Genomic DNA, 22,575 nt, shown 5'->3' on the forward strand with positions numbered 1-22,575 from the left:
GCCTCAAGTAACAAGCAAGAAACTATGAGGTTTGTATTGGACAAACGTTGACATAATGCTCTTGTCAGGGGAACCTTTCCTAGGCTATACCCATTTTTTGCCTGTGTATTTGTTATCATAAAACCAGGGAGAGTTAACCTCAATATGAACACCCCGTTTTGATATGACAAATACTTGTTATATTTGTATGCCTATCTAGTTTGTGTGCAGTGTATTATTTGCAAATCAAGTTGTTGCACAAGAACTCGAACCCTAAGACCCTTAAAACTATTTCATGTTGTCTTGTAAAATTCAATTCTCATTTGGTCTGTATAGTTTAATTGAATTGGTCTGTAATAATCAAATGCCTTCCATGCATGATGCCTAGATAATTCAAAATGAACCATAGGGACCAAATACCTAGGGCATTATTCGGTGATCAAAGATCGCGACGCCAAATTTTTTTCGGTTGGCGCTAAATCCCTTACTGGCCATAGACACGATTATTCATGGAAAATGTTTAATTATTGCCTTAAAATTAATCATTATATGTATAGAGACAACATTATAATTGGAATAGGACAGAAATGCCCAAGGATGGCATGTTTGGTCGACCAAACTTAGTTACACTGAGAGTTTCGATCGACTGAACCTCCACCGGGTCAATAAATTTGACCCTTCAGTCGACCGACCAAAAATGTTCTCCAACTTCCTGGTCGATCGAACTTCCCTGGGTTAACAAGTTGACCGCTCAGTCGACCGACCAGAAATATATGGGCAACGCCTTCGTCCACTGAACCCCCACGTGAGAAACCTCAAAGCCATGGTCGACCAAACCATTGAGTACAAATTTCACCTCATCGACCAAACCGTGCGAAATTGGAAAATCGCCTTTAAGACCCTCAGTATGGTCGACCGAACTCTCAGTTCAATTTTTTAGAGGTCGATCGAAACTATGTTACTTGGTCAACCGAACCTTAAGTTCGGTCGACCGGTGCTCTCGGGTTGACAAATTTTACCGAGATTAAAAATGTTTTTATTTTTACTAACCTCAGTTAAAATTTTCCTAAAATGACTAATATGTCTTAAACATATATAATTTTAGGGAATTCTATATATACCCTTTCATTTGCAACAATCCTCCTAAATAGTTTTTTTTGTCCATTTTTAAAAAAGATTTACTCCGTTTTAAGCCTCTCCTCATTCACTCACTCTTCTTACTCGATTTTATTGCTTAAATCTCTATGTTAGTGTGCCTGAGTGTTCATCTCAAAGGCTTAAGCTCTCTCTCTTGTTATTGACTGATTGAGGTTATTTTATTAAAGAGCAAAGCTTCAAGTTTCCTTAGGAGACTTTGTTAATAAGTCTTCCTTACGAATACTTTATTGAGCCTTTGAGTTTTACAAATCGTCATTGCATAACTCAAGATGGTTCACATTGGATTTTTGACTGCTAAAAATATTTTACAAATCATTTTCAAATATCTCTTGTGTTATATATTTGAGAAATACATTTTGAGATATTGTGTTGAGGGCTTGTGATCTTTGCTACTATATCTTGTGATTGAGATTATTTTCTTAATACAAAGATCAAATAAATTTTTACAAACCATTGTTGAATATATCTTGTGATTTATCTTGAGAAAAATATTTATTGAGATATTTGAAGTGTGGATGTGATCTTTGCTGGTGCATTGTGATTGAGAATATTATTTTGACATAAAGATCCTATTACTTACACTCTCACATACTGATTACATTAATTGCATAAAACGATAGTAGATATTAAGACCACATTGAGCTTATCTTATCATATCATTCGGTGGTGTATTGATTAGATTGATACATAATCTGTTTAGTTAAGAGCATATTTGTTGTACAAAAATTTGTTGAGAAATTCTGTTGTATTCTAGGCGTGGTTCGAGGGGGGTGGTAATCCAGCCCGATAAGGATTGGTTGTTAAAGGTTGAAGTCAGCCTTGTGTTAATTTGACCTGGTTGTAAAGGTTGAGGTCAGCCCTGTGCTAATTTATCTGGTTGTTTAGGTACCGCTCCACCCGTTAAGTGAGCTTACAATGGTAATCCTTGTACTTGTTAGCCAAGGCGGGGACATAGGCAGTTCGCTGAACCTCGATACCATTTCTGGTGTTGTCTCCTTTACCGCTTTATTGTGCATGCTTGTTTAAATTTCTATTGCAATTTAAATTCCACTGTAAATTTACATTGATTTATTTTACATGCACTAGATTGACCTTAGGCTTGTATAATATACTGTTGTTAGTAGGATTGACCTAAGGGATAAAATTCCCCCCTCATCTTGGGATTACACCAAAGCTAACACAAATCTTGACCTTGATACTACAATTAGATTACATAATTTCAATTTTGGATAATTTAAAGTAGAATTAAACAAAAATTTGAAATGAAAAACCAACCTTAATCTTCAACTCCTCTAATCTTTAGATCCAATGTTAGTTCTTCAACTCTTCTTTGATCCTAGTCCTTTGTTTTGTTATTCCTTGAGCATCTAACTCTTACTACTTCTTAGAGTTTCTGAATCTTCACTTGAAACTCTTTCAAGCCTTCTTGAATTCATTATGTAGATTAATTAACCTCATGACTTGTACAAACCTTTTTGGCTACTTTACCATCCAACTTTATAAAAGGTTGCTTATGGATAATATAATGAGTTGTGCTGACAACATTTTCTCGAAAATACTAAAGCAATCTTGCATGTGGTCTCACACTAATGGTAGATGACAAAATTCCTGAAACTAAGCAAAACATGAATAGTCAAAGGTAAATTGTCAAAAATTTGAGTTTCATACCTTTAATTAATGTGAAAGTATCAAATATGCAATGTCACTCAAAAAATAATTTAGAATAATTTTCTAACATTATTCAATCGAATTAATAATGTTACTCTTTTTAGAATAGTCTTTATCATTTACAATTTTGGTGGGGGTGAGTGCACTTGTTGGCTTAACATTAGCTAACCCTTGAATATGCCTAACAATCAACATAAATTTGTAGAGTAGCTAGTTATTTATTTAAAATTAAAAAACTAAAAAAAAAATGCGGACAAATTTTTAGTTATCATGTCTAGCGAAATACATGTGAAAGAAACCAAAATAAATATATATATATCAGCAAAAAAATCTGAAAAAATAAGCCAATTAGCTAGTGAAATATAATTGCAATTTCCTTCATGATGAAAAGTGCATACATTTTGCTTCAAATTTTCATTCTTAAAGCACGGTGATGAAACATGAGGTATAGCTTTGAAAACAATTTTGTAGTTCAATAGTTATGCAATATAAAAATGCCCTAGGGTTCCTTTAGAACCCAACAAGAGAGAGCTAGTAAAATTTGACCTTTCCATCCCAATAGCATCCAATGGTCATTTTTCTCAATCACAAAATCCTTGTGGTAGCTAGATATTACCTTTTCCTTTAATGTCTTCATGAGTTCCCTATTTAGCGGAAGCGGCCTAAACCCAACCTTCAAATTTCGAGCATGCCAATACTTGTATGTTTCAGGCCTTACAACTCTTTCTAAACCTTCACATGCTATAATATTCATAACATCACGCCTAAAAATATCTTGCTCAAACATCATCCTTCCTGGATTTTCGCGGGGTAAGGTAGAATCCATCATATCAAACAATGTCGAGTAGTAGTGGAATGCTTTTTGAAATCGAGTGAGAAAGAAAGGGTCATTGAACAACCCATTTTTAACACCATAGATAAATATATTAGGATTCATCTTCTTGATTAAGTTTAGAACAATGTTCCTTGGACTCTGTGGGGCAATTGTGTCATCAAGTAGCTTACTCTCAAATTGGAATAGGCAATTTACAGCAATGACCTCGTCTTTATCAATCTTAAGGTCTTCAATTTGAATAGTATCCCATTTCTTATCGATAGCATTGTACTCAAATGGAATATTAAAGCGCTTAAAATACTTTGCCATACGATGTCCCATCTCCCCAACTTTTTGTGCCCTCCAAAGTCTAGGGAGAGGGATCTCAAGTCCTGTAATGCGAAGTTTGGGAGGCCCACCAACTCTTGCTAAGAGATCGCGCACAATGATGGGCCATTGGAATCCAAATTGAATACCAAAATCTATGATGTGAATCTTTGTTGCTCCCTTAGTCACACCCAAAATGTTATGGTTCCCAAAATATAAACTAATCCTTGTGAATGGGCAGGCCGAGGCAAATGTCGCATAGGATTTCAACATAGCGTCAGGCGAGGGTGTCTTAGAATACCAGGTACTATAAATTTGATTCCCAACTCCCGCCAATCGTGCCTCAATACCATCGGCAAAATAATGGCTAATCCTTTGAGTTCCATCCCCAAAAGGAGAAGAGTACTGCCTAATCTCCTTCAACATTTCATGTGCAGCCTTCCAATCAGTACTATTTATGGCCCGGGCACAAAGAAAAAGAAGAGCCTTCAAATCCACCACTTCTGTACTTCTCCTTTTCCTCGCAAGTACCCCAACCTTAAAGCCACATGGTTGCTTATTCTGAAGCAACAACATGTTTTGTCCATTCTGCTGAACTTCATGAGCAGCAGTACACGCCTGCTGCTCCTTATCTTCCTCAGGAAAGAGAAAAACTTTTTCGAGCATCTCCGACAACTCCTCCTCTTCCGCACGAACCGCCAGCTGCTTGTTACTCCTCCCTCCTTCTTCTGCATCTGTTTCCTCCCTGTCATGATTATTCTTCCCCGTTCCACCGTCGAGCTCCTTGGATCCTGGCGGCAGAGCAGAGTTATAGTTGCCCAAATCAATAACTGGAAGGAATTTACCAGCTTCCTCAACCCCTCTCCTAAACAACATTATGGACTCATCATCTCTCAATGACTCGTGATCATTCTTCGCCTCCGGCTCGCCGGCGTCGCCGCCCTTGCACTTTCTAAGCCACGTGCCCTTAGACTTTTCCAAATCAATGTTTGGAAGGAACGTACTAGCTTCCTGTACCCCTCTTTGAAACATAAATACGGACTCGTTCTGGATAATAAAAGGATTTGAAGATGAAGGTGTTGAACTTACATAAGGGTCCATAGGCGCAGCCGCAGAGCTCCCACTGATGGGCATTTTTGAGGTGGATGCCGAAGTGGAGTGAAGAACAGAGTTGCTAGTACGAACACTGCAGAAAGGCGTGGGCTTTTCGGGTGAAGGAGGATACTGCTTACCCAGAACTTCGTACAATGATTCCTCGGCGACTCGGAGAGCCAATGGGTCGATGAATATTTCCGCCATGTCCTCCTCCATGAGCAGCTCTGCCATTTCGTTGTAAATGGTATCAGGAAAATGTTGCCGATTGGCAGAGTCTCCTTCGGGTTGATTCACCATGGAAGGCGGAGCCAAGCAATCAGCTGGCTCCTGCTGATCAGGTGGAAGAGAAGGGAAATCCATGAACTAATTGAGATCAAAGGAGTTTAATTTCTTCGAGATGGAATAAGTTTCAGAAACCCCACCATAAAAAACTGTATAAGATGGGCTTCAAAACTGATATATATAAGAAGAACCGGCGTAGATGCGGGAGAAGTGAAAGTTGAAGAGGCTGGGGTTACTATTTAATGGAGAAACTAAGGAGAAACCAGGAGGGGGAAAAGGAGGAAGACAGAGAGAAATGAGGTAAAATATGTTATATGAAGCGACTTTTTGTTCCCCAAGACCGAGCTTGTCAAAGGTGTGAAGAAAATTTTATTAAGTCTGCACTTATTTCGGGAAGAATGAGTAAATTAATAAGTCAGACACAAGAAATGTAGCGTTGTTCCTCAAATATTGAGTTACGCTCATGGGACACATCGATCCAAATGCACTATCACCAAAGTTCGTACAAAGTGGGTACAAAAAGCACAAGCCTTACAAAATACACAAAAGTGTATAACAGATGTAACAAGATGAAAGATCTCACCAAATATTAAGAACAAATCTCTAAGAGCCAACTAAAATAGAGTCAACCGAAAGCCCAATTTGCTTATAATAATTCATTTGCTTGTAGGAATAAGCCTAAGACCAAGGGTTGTTAAAGGTACTTCCAGAATACTCCACTGGGAATGGTAGCTCGCCAAAGAAGCAAGCGTATGAGCAGTGGCGCCGTGAAACAGCCAAAGCCACAAGAGAGGCAGCAGCTCGCTGGAGAAGTTTCATGAAACCACCAGAATACAAAAATGATAGATAAATTCCAAACAAGCTCCGACCCAGCTTCTTAGAGAAGCCAACAAAAAACAACAGCAAATTGAAACACATTTTCCAAGACTTGGGCCCCACAAGGAGGGACACCCAACAAATCTCCCCCTCTCGACTTATGGGGACGACTCCACCAATCTGATCAAAACTCGACACTTCACATGCTTGTTTCTAGGCAATGTTTTGGTCATCATATCTGAACCATTATCATTGGTTGTGAATTTTGTCAAGTTGGAACAATTTCTTATCCAACACATCCCAAAATCCAATGACATCTAACATCAATATGTTTTGACCTTAAATGGAAGATAAAATTTGTTGACTTTTTGAGTCCGATCCCTATTTTGATGCTGACAAAGTACAAGTTTCTTATGTGTGTTTTTAAGTGTTTGAACATGTTATAATTCAACACACACATAAGGGGACTAATGATGGAAGCCCGAAGACTTAAAGACCACATCATCTGGCGCATTCCATGAAGAACAATAGATCAAAAGAAGAAGAAGAAGATGAAGACAAATATTTTCATTTGTAATTGCATTTAATTTTTATTATTTGGTTTGTAATAATGTAAGTATCTGCATGATATGATTTGAATGCTCAGATAGCACCATAGACTTAACGTAGGGAATCAAAGGTTATACACAGACCCTAGGGACCAACACTTTTCACAGAAAAACTTTTTCTTAATAACTAATTGGTTAAGGTAAAAAATTAGGGCTAAAATGAATTTAAGAAAGACTTCGATCGACTTTCGGTTGACTAACGTTTGATTTTTTGGTTAATTAAATAGCCCCGATAGACCGACCCATTGATGTTTAAATCACCATGGTCGATCGACCGCTCTATAGGCCAGAAGTCAAATAGTTGACTAAAGCCTTGACTGGCCATCCTTAATTTGAACATAACTTCCATGGTCGACCGACTAATGAAGTTTGACCTTTCTCCTTGCCCCAGCCAAACCGTCCTCTAAGCTTAAAAAAGACCCAGGCGACCCACCCTCAAGAATCGGCAGACTGGCCTTAATATTGAGCTGTCGAACCTACGAAAGCTTGGAAAATTGCCTTGCTCAACCAACCGGTCATTCCCACAGCTAACCAAACCTATTTCAAAACTCAAAATGGTTGTGTGTGTTCGGTCGACCGACCCTAAAGGTCAGCAAACCGAACCTCTCAGGTTGGGTTAATTTTTCAGTGCTAATCATGTTTTAATTTTAATTAAATATTTTTGAAAATGAGGAGCGTGTCCCCAATGATCATATTTTTCACAAAAAACTATAAATACCCCTTCCATTTGTTTAATTAGTAACTTTGATTAACAAAATTTTTCTCTCAAATTTTTTACTTAATCAAAGTTCCGCCAACTACTTTTTCATTGCAAAAATCTTTATGAGGTAAATTTTTATACTCTCTCAACTCTCTTTATTACTCTTTGGAAAATCTTTTGAAAGAGAACTTTCATTTTTGTTTTGGAATTTTGTTTTTCAAAAGTACTTACTCTCATTTCATTCATTCGTTTCAAAATCAATGTTGAGAGTAAGATTATAATTTCTCAAATATGTTTTTTTCTTGATAAATATTCTTGGGAGAAATCTTTACATAGCTTAGGATCTTTGCTTATCCATTGCAAGATTCCCAAAGCTAATATTGTGTTTTCAATGCAAAAATCTTTTGAGCTAAAAACCCTAGTTTCCCGTGAACTCATTTTTAATATCTTTACTTGGGAAAATATCTTGAGGGTTTAAAGATCTTTGAAAACACTTATTGCATATTTCATTTTTGAAATCAAAGATCATATAAATCTTTGATGTGCATATCGTATAAATCATTTTCAAGGATTGCAAAATCATTTTGAAAAACACCCTTACTCTACTAAGCAAATTTTATATCATTAGAGAGTGCATTGTAGAGTCTTAATGTGTACATCTCTACTTATATTCTTAGAAGCATATTTAATGTACAAAATGATTTTTAATGTACCGGTTGGGTTCAGCTCGTTAATTGAACTGGGGAGTCTTTGCCCCGTAAGGGAGATCTATTGGGTTCAACCTGTAATTGAACTGGGGAGTCTCCGCCCCGTAAGGGAGACCAGCTCAACTCAAGCTAATAATTGAGTTGGGGTATTTCTCGCCTCGTAAGGAGAGATGTGTAGGTTGGCGTCAGCCCTGTAATGTGACCTGGGGTATTCTTCACCCAGTAAGGAGAGGAGGTTGTAAACGGTTTTGTTAGCTTTATCGTTAACCCAAGAGTGGGGATGAATTGGTATTTTCAAAATTAATACCCTAGGTAAATCCCTTAACAACAGTATTTCACAACCTTATGGTCAATCTAATGCAAATAAATTAAATTAATTTAAATATGCTGTAGAAAATAAATTGCACAATAAAATTAACCAAGCATGCATCAGAAAGCAGTAAATAAGAGATGACACCAGGAAATATTATTGAGATTAGGAAAACTGTCTACGTCCGTGCCTTGGCTAACAAGCACAAGGATTACCACTATAAGGCTTACTTAACGAGTGGAGCACAGCACCTAAACAACCAGATCAATTAGCGTAGGGTTGACCTTAACCTTTACAACCAATCCTTGCCAGGCTGAATTACCGCCCCCTGAGGCCATGCCTGGAATACAACATATTTCTCAATAAATTTGCGTACAACAAGTATGCTTCTTATCTAACCAGATTATGTACCAATCTAATCAATGCACCACCGAATGATATGATGAAGTAAGCTCGATGTGATCTAAATGTCTACTCTCAAATATTTATACAAATATTGCAATCAGTGCGTGAGAGTGTAAGTGTTATGATCTTTGTGTCAAAATAATGATTTCAATCACAATGTACAAAAAAAGATCCTAGGCACACTTTAAATATCTCAACAAATATTTTTCTAAAAATATAAACCTAAAGAGATATTTAGACTTAGTTCATAAAAACGATTGATCTTTGTGTTCAAGATGATAAAATCAATCACACGATATTTTGCTACAAAGATATTTTAGCACATGGACAAATATCTTAGAAAATGTTTCTTAAAGTTAACCACACGAGATATTTGAAGATGATTTGAAATATATTTTTAACAATCAAAATGCAATGTGAAATCTTTGAGTTATTGCAATGAGAATGCAATAATCAAAAGCTCAAATGAAGTTTTCCTAAGGAAGACTTATCAATAAAGTGTCTTAGGAAAAACTTAAAACTTTGCTCTTAAAGAAAATGATCTCAATCAACCAAGCAAGAGAGAGTAATAGCTTAATGATAAGAACACTCAAGCACACATTTACAAAGAGATTTTAGTAATAAGAAATAGCAAGAGTGAGTGTAGGAGACTTCAAAATGAGTATATGAGATTTTTGAATTTCAGAGAATTTTGCTAATCAATATTACTAATTGGTTGCTATCTTTTCAAATGAGGGGGTATACATAGAGTACCCCAAAATTATAATCGCCAAGGACACAGAGGGTATTATTAAGATTGTTTTAAAACGTTTTAGCAAAGTTAACCCTATTTAAAAAATTTAATCGCGGTAAAAAAATTTGTCCAACCCAAGAGCACCGGTCGACCGAACTTGAGGTTCCTGGTTGATCAAGTGACAGAGTTCAGCTGACCCTACAAAAAATGAACTGAGAGTTTGGTCGACCAGACTAAGGGTCTAAAAGGCGATTTTCTCAAATCTACCCATTTCGGTTGACCAGTATGTTTTGAACTATGAAGTTCAGTCGACCGAGCAACTGGAATCTCTCACGTGGGGGTTCGGTCGACCAAAGCGTTGCCCGTATAAATATGGTCGGTCGACTATGGAGTCAAAACGTTGACCTAGTGGGAGTTCGGTCGACCAAGTTGTATGAACTTGGCAAGGTATGGTCAACTGTGCTATGGTCAAAATGTTGACCTCTGACCGGTTTGGTCGACTGAATGTTTTTATACATTTCGGTTCGGTCAACCGAACATGCCTTTTTAATGCATTTTGGTTCTATTTCCCTTATACATTCACCTTGTTCATACAAGCACATATGTTTATGCATGCATGTGAGTCCTAAGGTCATTCCAGGTCTCTTTGAGCTTACCTATCATATCATGCATGTAATGCATTTGATTATTACATACCATTTTTCTCTTATTTACTGTTGCAGACCCGCATTACATAAAATTAATTTAAAGTACAACACAAATATGGTCTTCGGGGTCTTTAAGCTCTACTTCATGTGCCATCATTTTGATTTGCCAATTATATACCTGCACATATCCTTAGATAGCCGTCAAGTACAACAAGTATTTGTCATTATTAAAACCTGGTGTGACCTATAAGGTCAACAGGTTTCTACTCCACCTGTAAGCAAGTAGGGTTAGTGGAATCCTTAAGGGGTATGGTCAAGGCAAGGACGTAGGCTGATTTGGCCGAACCTCGATAACAAATCTTTGTGCCTCTCTCTCTCTCTCTCTCTCTCTCTCTCTTATTTAAATTCTTGCACTTAGTTTTCCACACATGCATGCAAGTTCATATATATTGTCATAACTATTTGCATACACCCTTTTATTTTAAATAAGATACTGCAAACATGTGTGCTTCTTTTCACTACTTAAATTATGTTATATACACACTTGTACTTTGAATGAGATATAATTTGTGGTGAATAGGCGAAATGTTTAAATCGGCCAAAAAGTTTTTTAATACCCAATTCGCCCCCCTCTTGGGAATATACCAATTCTTACAGAATTCTTACTCAAATGAATTGCACTTTGACTATCACAATAAAGAACATACCTTTCTTGTTTCATGCCCAACTCTTTCAAAAATCTCTTCAACCAAAACAATTCTTTGCAAGTTTCGGTAATGACAATAAACTCAGATTCCGTAATAGATAGAGCAACAATTTTTTTGTAATTTTAACTGTCATGGCACATCTCCCCCTATAAAAGTCATCAAATAACCGAAAGTTGATTCTCTAGAATCAAAATCACTAGCCACGTCGAAATCCGTGAATCCATGGAGCAGAGATTTACCATTTCCAAAGCACAAATTCACCTTTGATGTGCCTCCAAGATATTGGAGAATCCATTTTACCGCTAACCAGTGCTCCTTTCCCAGATTAAAGAGAAATCGACTAACAACTCCAACGACATGAGCTAAATCCAATCTTGTGCAAACCATTGCATTCATTAAAGAACCAACGACCAAAGCATAAGAAATTTTCTTCATCTCTTCTGTGTCTTTCTCACTTGTAGGACTTTGTTTTGTACTAAACTTGAAGTGACTAGCAGGTGGGCAACCAATGGGTTTTGCTTTATCCATATTGACCTCTCAAGCACTTTTTTTAATGTACATTTCTTGAGACAACCAAAATTTCCCATTTTCACGATCACGAATAATTTTCATGCAAGAATTTGCTTTTTTCATAGCAAAAGACTTGCTCACCTCCAACTTCAACTTGTCAATATTGGAGAAGTCTTGTCCTACAATGAGCATATCAGCAACATAGAGTAAAGAATAATATAAGTAGCACCTGAAATTTTTTTCACAGACACACAATTATCCGAAGAGGTTTTTGAGTAACCATGATCAATCATGAAAGAATCAAATTTCTTGTACCATCTCCATGGTGCTTGCTTCAACCCATACAAACTTTTCTTTAATTTGCACACTAAATTCTCTTTCCCTTTTTGTTTGAAACCTTTTGGTTGTTCCATGTAAATTTCCTCTTCTAAGTCACCATGTAAGAAAACAGTTTTTACTTCTAGTTGCTTGACTTCTAAATTCAAGTTTGCTGCCATGCCAAGAACAACCCTAATAGATGACATCTTCACAATCGCTGAGAATATTTCATCAAAGTCAATTCCTTTTTTCTAACCAAAGCCTTTTACCCCAAGCATAGCCTTGTACCGAAGATTCTTTCCATCATTTTTCAACCTAAACACCCATTTGTCTTTCAAAACTTTCTTTCCATTAGGAAGTTTAACCAATTCATAAGTATGATTGTCAACTATAGACTTCATTTCCTCTTGCATAGCCGTCATCAATTAAACTTTATTTTCATACTTCATGACTTCTTGATAGCTTTCGGCTCCCCTTGATCCGTTAGAATAACATAATCACTTTTTGGATATTTAGTTGAAAGTCTTAGCTCTCTTGAATACCTTCTCAATGGCGCTTGCTCTTGAACTTGTTGCTCCCTTTCATTTTCATCTTCAACATCACTAGGAATTTCATCATTTCCAACATCTTCAAGAGGCAGATGAACATCTTCCAAATTTTCATCATGTGCCAAAGGTGGAGAAGGTGACTCTAAGCCAACAAAATCATTCCCATTAGATTGTGGTTGCTCAACCGTACTAAAATCTTCAATTGTTTGATCTTCAAAAAATACAACATCCCAGCTTCTAACAACTTTCTTGTCAACCTGATCCCACAATCTATATCCAAATTCATCATACCCATAGTCAAGAAAAATACATTGTCTTGTATTGTCATCAAGTTTGAATCTTTCATCTTTTAGAATGTGAATAAATGTTCGAAAATCAAACACTTTCAAGTGACCATAAGTGACATCCTTACCTTTCCAAATTTTTTTGGGAACTTCACCAAGTAGAGGAGTTGAAGGAGAAAAATTAATCAAGTCCATTGTCGTCCTCATTGCTTCACTCCAAAATGATTTTGGAAACTTCGCATAAGAGAGCGAACATCTCATTCTCTCCACTATGGTGAGGTTCATTCTTTCAACAATTCTATTTTGTTGAGGGGTTTTCTTGATGGTATTTTGATGTCTAATGCCTTGGCTATAACAATATGCATCAAATGGGCCAATGTACTCTACACCATTATCTGAGCGCACACATTCACATTCTTTTCAGTCTCCTTTTCAACTTTGACTTAAAAATGCTTAAACACATCTAAAACACTATCTTTAGTTTTCAAAGTGTAAACATAAATTTTTCTTGAACAATCATCAATAAAAGTAGTAAAAATAAAGTGTACCACCATGAGACTTAAATTTCAAAGGACCATATACATCAAAATGTATCAAATCTAGAACATTAGATTTTTTTAGTAACAAACTTTGTACGAAAATGAGTTTTATGTTGCTTACCGACCAAACAATGAACACAAGATTTAAGAGGGGTACTTTTCATCCCGGGTGGAAGCTTCTTTTTGAACAAAAGTTGCATTCTTTTTTCACTCTTGTGCCCAATCTACTTATACCATAAATCGGTGGAAGAGTGACTCTCAATTGCATTCACAACATCATTACCAATTTTACCTTGCATCATGTAAAGAATACTAGTCTTCTTGCCTTTAATCACCACCAAATTACCCTTTGTGAGCTTCCATTTTCAATCATCAAAATGATTGTCAAAACCTTCATCATCAAGCTTTCCAGTAGATATCAAATTTAGCTAAATGTCGGGTACATATCTCACATCTTTGAGCACCAATTTGCATCCAAGATTTGTTTCCAAGCAAACAATTCCCATGCCAATAATTTTTTATAAACCTTCATTTCCCATCCGAACAACTTCATAACTTCATTTGGAATAGGAAGTGAAGAAATCTTCCCGAGAAGTGACATGGAATGACGCACTGGAATCAATAACCCAATTAGTCTCTTGACTTGTCAAATTAATGCAATTTTCATCACAAAAAACCATAAGATCACCATCAGATGCAACTGAAGTTGTGTCTTCATGCTTTTTTTTTAAAAAAATTCTTCTCTTTATTTTGCTCCTTAAATTTCAATTTTCTACACTCCTGTTTCATATGCCCTTTCTTATGATAATAGTAATACTCAATATCTTTTTTTGAAACTGACCTAAACCGACCTCTTGATTTATCATTACGATGAGGAGATCTACTCTTACTTTTACCTCTCCCCTGGTCTTTTGTCACAAGTGCCTCTGAATGAGAAGAGTTAACCGATTTTCTTTTTATTTCTTCATTGAACAAGCTGTTAGTTACACGGTTCATACTAACAATTCCATCGATAGCCGAATTACTAATTGTCACAACCAAAGTCTCCAAACTTTCCGGCAAAAAGCTACGAAGCATTAGGGCCTACAACTCGTCATCAAAAACTATTTTCATAGTAGCAAGTTGATTGATAATATTTTTCATCTCATTCAAATGCTCAGTAATAAAACCACCATCTTTATATTTCAACTTCACCAATTTTTGAAAAATAAAAGCTTTATTTGTAGCTGACTTTCTATCATAAAAACCCTCCAATTTTTTTCATAATTTATATGCTGAAGTTTCGGTAGATACATGATGAAAAATACTATCATCAATCCATTGACGGATGATACCAACAACTTTTCTATTAAACCTATTTCACTCATCATCATTCATGTTTTGAGACTTTGACTATCACCCTCAATAGGTCGACCCAAATCTTTGCAAAATAAAAGATCTTGCATTTTTGTTTTCCATGTTACCCAATCGCTTCCATTGAAATTAATCATACGACCAACATTACCATCCATAATTTACACTATCCTAACGAGTCCAAAGAAACTCTCATAGCACTTGTTGGGAAAAATGAGTGATTCACACAAGTAAATTAATGGTGTAATGCAAAAAAATTAAATAAAGTGAGACACAAGAAATTTAACGTCGTTCCCTCAAATATTAAGGTACGTCCACGGGACACGACGGTCCAAATCCACTATCCCCAAAATTCGTATAAAGTGGGTACAAAAGGCACAAGTCTTACAAAATACAAAAAAGTGTATAGCAAATGTAACAAGATGAAAGGCCTCACCAAATATTAAGAACAAAGCTCCAAGAGCCAACCAAAATAGAGCACAAATGTAAGTACAATCGAAAGCCCAATTTGCTGATAATAATTCTTTTGCTTGCTGGAATAAGTCTAAGACCAGGGCTGCCAAGGGTACTTCCAGAATACTTCCATTGGGAATGGCAGCTCGCCGGAGAAGCAGGTGCATGAGCAGTGGAACGGTGAAACAGCCGGAGTCACAGGAGGGGCAGCAGCTCGCTGGAGAAGTTCCGTGAAACCACAAGAATACAAAATGAGAGATTAATTCCAAAAATGTTCCACAATACTTATTTTTTAAAGTATTAAATCATCAATTTACTCTTTAATTTTCCACTTTACAAGTGAAAAGAGACTAAAAAAAAAAAATGAACAAGCAGACATTTTCATCATTTTATTATGTGAGAAAAATTATTCTATGGTATTTTCTGGAGTGTTAATTGTATTTTCCCTTGAGATATTTTGTGTTTGACTGTAAAATTATTGTTTCACTAAATATTACAAATTTCCACATCGGAGTTTGGATTGTTGTAATTTCTTGTGCTGAGGTATATAAGTTATAAAAAAGTTAATTGATTAATTTTTGTTTTTCTTCCAATAAATTAATTGACTAATTTTCAGATGATAAGTTCTGCTACTGATGTTCATATCCCCCATCCCCTTCATTCAATATTTCATTTTGATTTTTTTTTTCTAATCAAGTTTGTTGCTAGCTTTGCTCGCGTAGAGTGTTGTGGCTATTAGATGCAATTGTAAGTATTATGGTAAAAATTAATGATGCGGTTCCTACAAGTAACTTAACTTGTTTCTTTAGACATGCTTTAAGGGTAAAAGACACTGAGGTTTATCAAAAAGATAATTACTTCTCTGAGTTTTTTAAAATTTTAAAAGTCTCTCCTAAGATTTTTAGAATTTTAAGGATCTTTCCTAACCTTTGTCAAAGACACAAATCTCTCACTGTATTTTGTAAAATGATATATATTTTTAGGGAAAGTTTTTATCCTTTTAACAAATCTTATGAGAGATCTTTGATATTTTTAAAACCTCAAGGGAGGTCTGTGGTGTTTTTGAAAACTCAAACGATATTTCTTTCTTTTTATAAAATTTCAAGAGAAATAACTGTCTTTTACCTTTTTTTAAATGTTAGCATTAATTGAAAATGTTTCATGAACTCACATTCTTTGAAAATTTTATAGTTAGTGACGTTATTATATCAGCATTAAGAAAGCTAGGCTCCACTATATTGGGGGGGGGGGGGGAGACATTATGACTTCATTCAGAGTTTTAATGCTATATATGGCATATACAAGTTGATTTGCTATGACATCCCATGTTATCTAGATATTAATTATTCATACCAAATGAATAATTGCTTTCAACATTAAGTTGGTATGCTACTTTTTTTAATCTTTCCTTAAACATGAAATAACTAATAAAATTAATAAAATATTAAATTTTTATTAGAACACAAACATTGTGTTTGGGAGCATAGATTTCGGACTATGGATTTGAATTTGGGTAGATTTGAATAAATTTCTATATAATTTTATATTACATCTTATCCAAGTCCAAGTTCTTTCCAAACATAGGAAAAGAATAGTACATAGACCTGCAACATGAAATAAGATGAGCATAGTAGGCTTTCTTGTTATAATGCTCCTAAACTACTAAGAGTTGCCTTTCCATATTAAGATGCCATAAAAAATAACTTACTTTGCTGTATGATTGTCCAATTCAATTGTCCTTATACAAAAGTATATGAAACGGTATGTCCTTTTTGTTGTTGCGATTGTTGGTTGCATTAAGGGTTGACCCAGAGTAAGCTCAATGGAAACACTTCCATAGATTAGGAATTTCTCTAGACAAGCAAGCCAATTAGCCAATGAGACGTGAGTACAATGTTTTCATCATGAAAATACTCAATTTCTTTCGAATCTTCATTCTTAGAATCCAACAACCAAACATGGGGCAACACTTACTATAGTTTGAAAGAATTTCACAGATCAACAAATAAATTTGAGCTATGAAAATGTCTTCAAGACTTGTATGGAATCCAATGAGAGAGAGGTTGTAAAATTTGACCTTACCATCCCATGAGTATCCAATGATCATCTCCCTCAATCACAAAATCCTTGTGGTAACTAGATATCACTTTAGCCTTTAGTCTTTTCATGAGTTCCCCTATCTAGTGGAAGTTGTCTAAACCCAGCCTTCTTATTTTGCACATGCCAATGCTTGTATTTCTCAGGTCTGATTACTCTATCTAAACCCTCACAAGCTATTATATTCATTATATCTTGCCTAAAAAACTCTTGCTTGAGTTCTGTAATGCGACGCTTGGGAGGCCCTCCAACTTTGGTTAAGAGATCACGTATGGGCCACTGAAATCCAAATTGGACACCGAAATCTATAATATGAAGTTTGGTGGCTTTCTTAGCCACATCCAGAATATGTTGGTTTGCAAAATACAAGCTGATCCTTCTAAACAGACAGACAAAAACAAGAGACTCGTAACATTTCAACATATCGGCAGGGGATGGTCTCGTGGCAGACAATGCATTAAAAATTTGCATCCCAGTGCCCGTCAAGCATGCCTCAAGAGCATTTGCAAAGTAATAGCCAGTCCTTTGATATCCATTGTTGAGAGGAGAAGAGTATTGCCTAATCTCCTTCCACATTTTATTTGCAGTCGTGTTGTCATTGGCGTCAATGGCTTGTGCACAGTGAAAAACCAGAGCCCTCAAATCCACGACTCGTTTTCTATTTCTCCTCTTCCTCACACAATCCAACCCAACTTAAATCCATAGGGCTGCCAATCTTGAAGCAATAGCTCGCTCGCTTCATTCTGTTGAACTTCATCAGCAGGGACACATGTCTGCTCTGCCTGATCTCCCTCACGAAATAAAAAAAATGTTCTCAAGCATCTGCGATAACTCCTCCTCTATTTTGATATGGATCGAATAATTAATATGCACAACGAAATAAATACAACAAGTAAATGAAACACAACCAGAAAATAATAAACAACAAAAAACAACAACAAGATTTACGTGAGTCAGTAAAGCCTACATCCACGGAAGTAATGACACAAGAATTTCACTAAGGAAATTTCCAAGTATACAATACACTTCTCAAATAATCACACACTCTCTTAATACATGCCCAAAATGACATATATAGCAGTCTCTTAGAGGTTTCCCTCCGATTACCCAACCACCCCAACGTTCAAATTCAAAATTCAAAAAAGTGCTCGCAGCCCAAGTGCATTCGGGGATGAGTATAGGGGATTTGTCGACGATCCATAGAAGCTACTCGTTGAAGAGAACAAGACATTCGTCGACGAGCCCATTTTTTGCTCTTGGTATCTTCAGAACTATAAGCTTTTTCTGCTCTCGGGATCTACTCGTCGATGAGCACAGGGCACTCATCAATGAGTCCATGCTGTGTTGCCCCTTTATGTTTTTCTTCCTTCTTTGTTTAAGAAATCCGAAGTATAAATGCCACACCACAAACAACAATCTCCACCTTGGCAATTATACGCCCCTTAGGAGAATCCCAAAAAACATATCTAACTGCTCCATCTTGAACTTGAAATGCTCGGTTGGGTTTGTCTCCCTTCTATCAATTGGATACATGGAGTAAGTCCAAGTAATGCTTGAACTTCTTAGAAGTTACTAATTTTTTCAGAATATCCACTTCATTTTTAAACGTGTGAACTTTCTCTAACACAAGCTCACCTGAAGCAATCAATTCCCGAACCTTGTGGGACCTCACATCAATATGCTTGGTTCTAGCATGATATATTTGATTCTTCACCAAGTAAATGACACTCTAACTATCAAAATACAACACCAGTCCATCTTGTTGTAACCCCAGCTCTCTGACTAAACTGGTAAGCCATAAGACTTCCTTTGTAGCTTCAGCAACTACCATATATTTCGCTTAAGTAGTGGATAATGCTACCAGAGACTGTACCATGGATCTCCAACATACCGGTCCTTTTATAAGGGTAAACACATATCCCGTTATAGACCTTCTGTCATTTATATCTCCAACATAATCAGTATCTACAAACCTCATAACTAAAGGACAACCCCGTTGTTTGCCGAATATGATGTCATATCCCGATGTACCCCGTAAATATCTGAGTATCAATTTGATGACCTCCCAATGCTGTCTTTCTGCATTAGAGAGAAACTTACTTACCACGCTTACCGCATAAGCTAAATATGGCCTCGTACACACCATGACATACATTAAACTCCCCACAACATTAGCATAGGGGATCTTTGACATATCCCGAATTTCCTCATCCGTACTTGGGCAATTTGTAGTAGACAACTTGAAATGATTCACTAGACATGTACACACCAGTATTGCATCAGCCATGCTAAACCTCTATAATATCTTATGCACATAATCGCCCTGTGATAGCCCTAATCTCCTTACAGTTCTAGAGGAATCCTCTTACTTGTTAGTTTAAGGCGAGGACGTAGGAAGGATTGACTGAATCTCGATAACAAATACTGTGTCGTTCTCTCTCCCTTACGCTTTATTTAATTTCTGCACTTTACAATGCGCCCATGTATGTTTAATTGTTTATTGTGTTGTTCATACTACATACATGCTTTAAATACTTTCGGTAATTGGGATTGCTTAGACAGATTGTAGGTTGCGTAATACTGATTGTGGTTTTGATTAAATTTAGGAAGAATTTTTTAAATACCCTATTCACCCCCCCTCTTGAGAAAACACCAATTCCATCAATATCTATTAATTAAATATGTCAAAAATATTATTTTATTAAAATTTAGATTTTAATTTATATAATCACTTATTAATTTTATCAAATATTTATACCATTGAGAATTAAAAAGTTTAAAATTGAAAACAAGGCGCATTCAATTTTAGGTAACAAACAATAAAAGTAAATTAATATTTAAATTTAATAGCCTATTCAAGTTTATTTAAACACTTAAAATTTGAGTTTTTTCCTGATTTATCATTTTTAAAAAAATATTAAGTAATACCTTTTTTGGAAAAATAATTCTCGAAATGACTCTGACGTAATCTCGCTACTTCAAGTAGCGAGATTTGCCACGTGTCATTTCGAAAATTATTTTTTCAAAAAAGATATTATTTAATTTTTTTAAAAAAAAATGATAAATGAGGAAATAAATTCTTATGCGTAATAAATCAAAAAGTATATTCTTTTATGGTAGTGAGATTTGCCACGTGTCATTCTAGGAATACCATTAGAAGGATTTATTACCCCAACTATCAGTCATGAGTAAAAATGATTGGAATTATTTTTAAAATTTAATAAATATATACTATACAATATAATTTTTCTCCACGAGAATCATAGAATTAATTTTAATTAATATTTATCAAAATTATAGAAATATATATACCGTGTTACATTTTTGTTTACATATATTATAAGTAAGTTATTATTTTTCCATCGCAAATAAATTTATATCATATGTACATATTCATAATATTATTGAAATTAATTCTATGATTAATCATCCATATTTGGAATCACAAAAAGACCAAGAGTTTGGTAATTCAAGTGGTCCAAAATTCCAATTTTTTTTTAGAGTTTTGATTTTAAGAAATTGAAGAGAAATTTTGATTTGTTAAAATTTATTTTCTTTATTATTTATTTATGATGTGTAAAAATTTTAAGAAAAAACAATCTCCTCCCAAAGCCACCTTACCACTCTCTCATTCGAGCATCCAATTTATTTTCTTTAAATATTATTTATTTATGATGTGTAAATAAATATTATTTATTTTAGTGCTTGATATTTATTTCCACCATTGTATCTTATGCGCACGAGATATGCCCCCTTCCAAAAATCCAACCTCTCCTTCTTAGCCAAGAACTAAAAATGAAAAGTAAAATTAAAAACATTTCCCTCTTGTTGACAGATATGCCCATTAGGAAAAGGTGCTTTCCAATTTTTCATTATGTTTTTAACTTACTTAAAAGAATAAATAATTTAATTAATTATAAGAATTAATTTTGATGAATTAGTGATCCTCGTATAGAAAAATGGGATAAAGATGTAAGGAGTATTATTTAAATTTCGTCTTTTCAAAATTTATGAAAAGGAGGTTAATGTTTTTATCAAGAAGGAAAAATAATAATAAATAAAAGAATAGGTGCATGAATTCATACCGTGCAAAAGCTTTTATTTAACAATTGAATTAATTATCTCAAGGGACAAAAATTTTGTTTTCAATTTAAAAACTCTTTAGCTTATCTGTAAAGATAACATCTACTTAAAGTAAATTTCCTAGCCCTAACTTCTCACCTTTTCCAACTCCATTTCTAACATTTCTCGTTGGGACTTGGGAGTATCGGTTTGATCTTGAAGTCCACGCAACTTCAGAGGCTGTCTTTTCAAAGTAAAGAGAGAGATTGTGGCTTCCGGGGCGTGTGTCTTGAGTAAATGTTGTGAATTGACCTTAATGCCCTTCTGTTTCGTGACGTTGGGGCCCACGATGGAGGTCAATTTTGGGATTTTAAGATGAGTCTTCGAACACAGACCGTGTGGGCGGATCCGGAGGACCAGAGCACTCTTTTTTTTTATTTTTGATTTTTTTTTCTGAGGGTTTGTGGAAAATATATATTTATTTTTTTAAAAGCAAGAGAAGAAAAAAACAGATAAAATATATCTTTTAGGCTACGATTTTGAAATAACTGAAATAATTTTTATTTTATTAAAGTGCTTTTTTTTTTAATAATTAATTCATAAGTAATTCGTAGGGATTGCTTGCATAATTGCGTTACTTATAAAAAAAGTATTTTTTTTAGAAAAAAATATTTATCTAAAAAATACTTGCAGAATAGTATGGGGTTACTTATTATATATATATTTTTTAAAAAAATATTTTTCTTAAAAGTATATTTAAAAAGTATTTATTTTAAAATAATTACTTATTTAAGTATAAAACAAGCACTACTTTATTCACATAAGTGATAAGCATTTCTAAAAAGTATTTTTTGAATGTGCATTTACTTTTCAAAAAATTCCACTTTAATCATCAATGACATTTTCTTTGTGCATATTTTCTAATTTTTATATAATTTTTTTATTTCAATAAAAATTCTTACTACTTTTTATATTTATTTAGAGAATTACAATAACTCATAGGGAGTTAGATTTAATTATGAAAATAAGATATAAAAAATTAATTGATATTGTGTATTTGAAAATTTGTTTTGGAGAATGAATATATTACATAGTTGATGGTTTAAACTAGTTAAAAAAATTTTTCATATAATTTTTTGTCACAGCATCTTAGATAAGGTCAATGAGTTGACGATAAAGTTTATCAATCTTTTAGAGATTTTTGGGACCCATTTAGTTGTAGAAAATAGTTATTATTTTTTATTTTATTTTATTTCTTCAAAGATCAATAAAACAGTTAGTACAAATCTTGTGTTACAATTGCACTAGTTCTTTTACATTACAAGCATAATGGTACTTGTCAAAAACAAGTGCATGGGCCATAATCATTTTAAGGGTATCTAAATAGAATTTTATCGCAAGCCAATTACTCATTCTTAGTTACAATTGTCTTACTTCTTTTACATTCAAAAGACT

General features: G+C 34.8%; 1 protein-coding gene across 1 annotated transcript; it reads right to left on the bottom strand.

The window, feature by feature from the left end:
- Positions 1–3,304: 3,304 nt before the first annotated feature.
- Positions 3,305–5,401, bottom strand: LOC131148329 (scarecrow-like protein 14). The gene has a single exon (XM_058098044.1). The coding sequence runs from the start codon at positions 5,399–5,401 to the stop codon at positions 3,305–3,307; it is 2,097 nt and encodes a 698-aa protein (XP_057954027.1).
- Positions 5,402–22,575: the final 17,174 nt, after the last annotated feature.

The sequence above is a fragment of the Malania oleifera genome, chromosome 2 (genome assembly GCF_029873635.1).
Source record: "Malania oleifera isolate guangnan ecotype guangnan chromosome 2, ASM2987363v1, whole genome shotgun sequence".
Classification (NCBI taxonomy): Eukaryota; Viridiplantae; Streptophyta; class Magnoliopsida; order Santalales; family Ximeniaceae; genus Malania; species Malania oleifera.

What these genes read in the sequence shown, in the direction of transcription:
- LOC131148329 (XM_058098044.1), bottom strand. Translation starts at nt 5,401, where the DNA reads ATGGATTTCCCTTCTCTTCCACCTGATCAGCAGGAGCCAGCTGATTGC.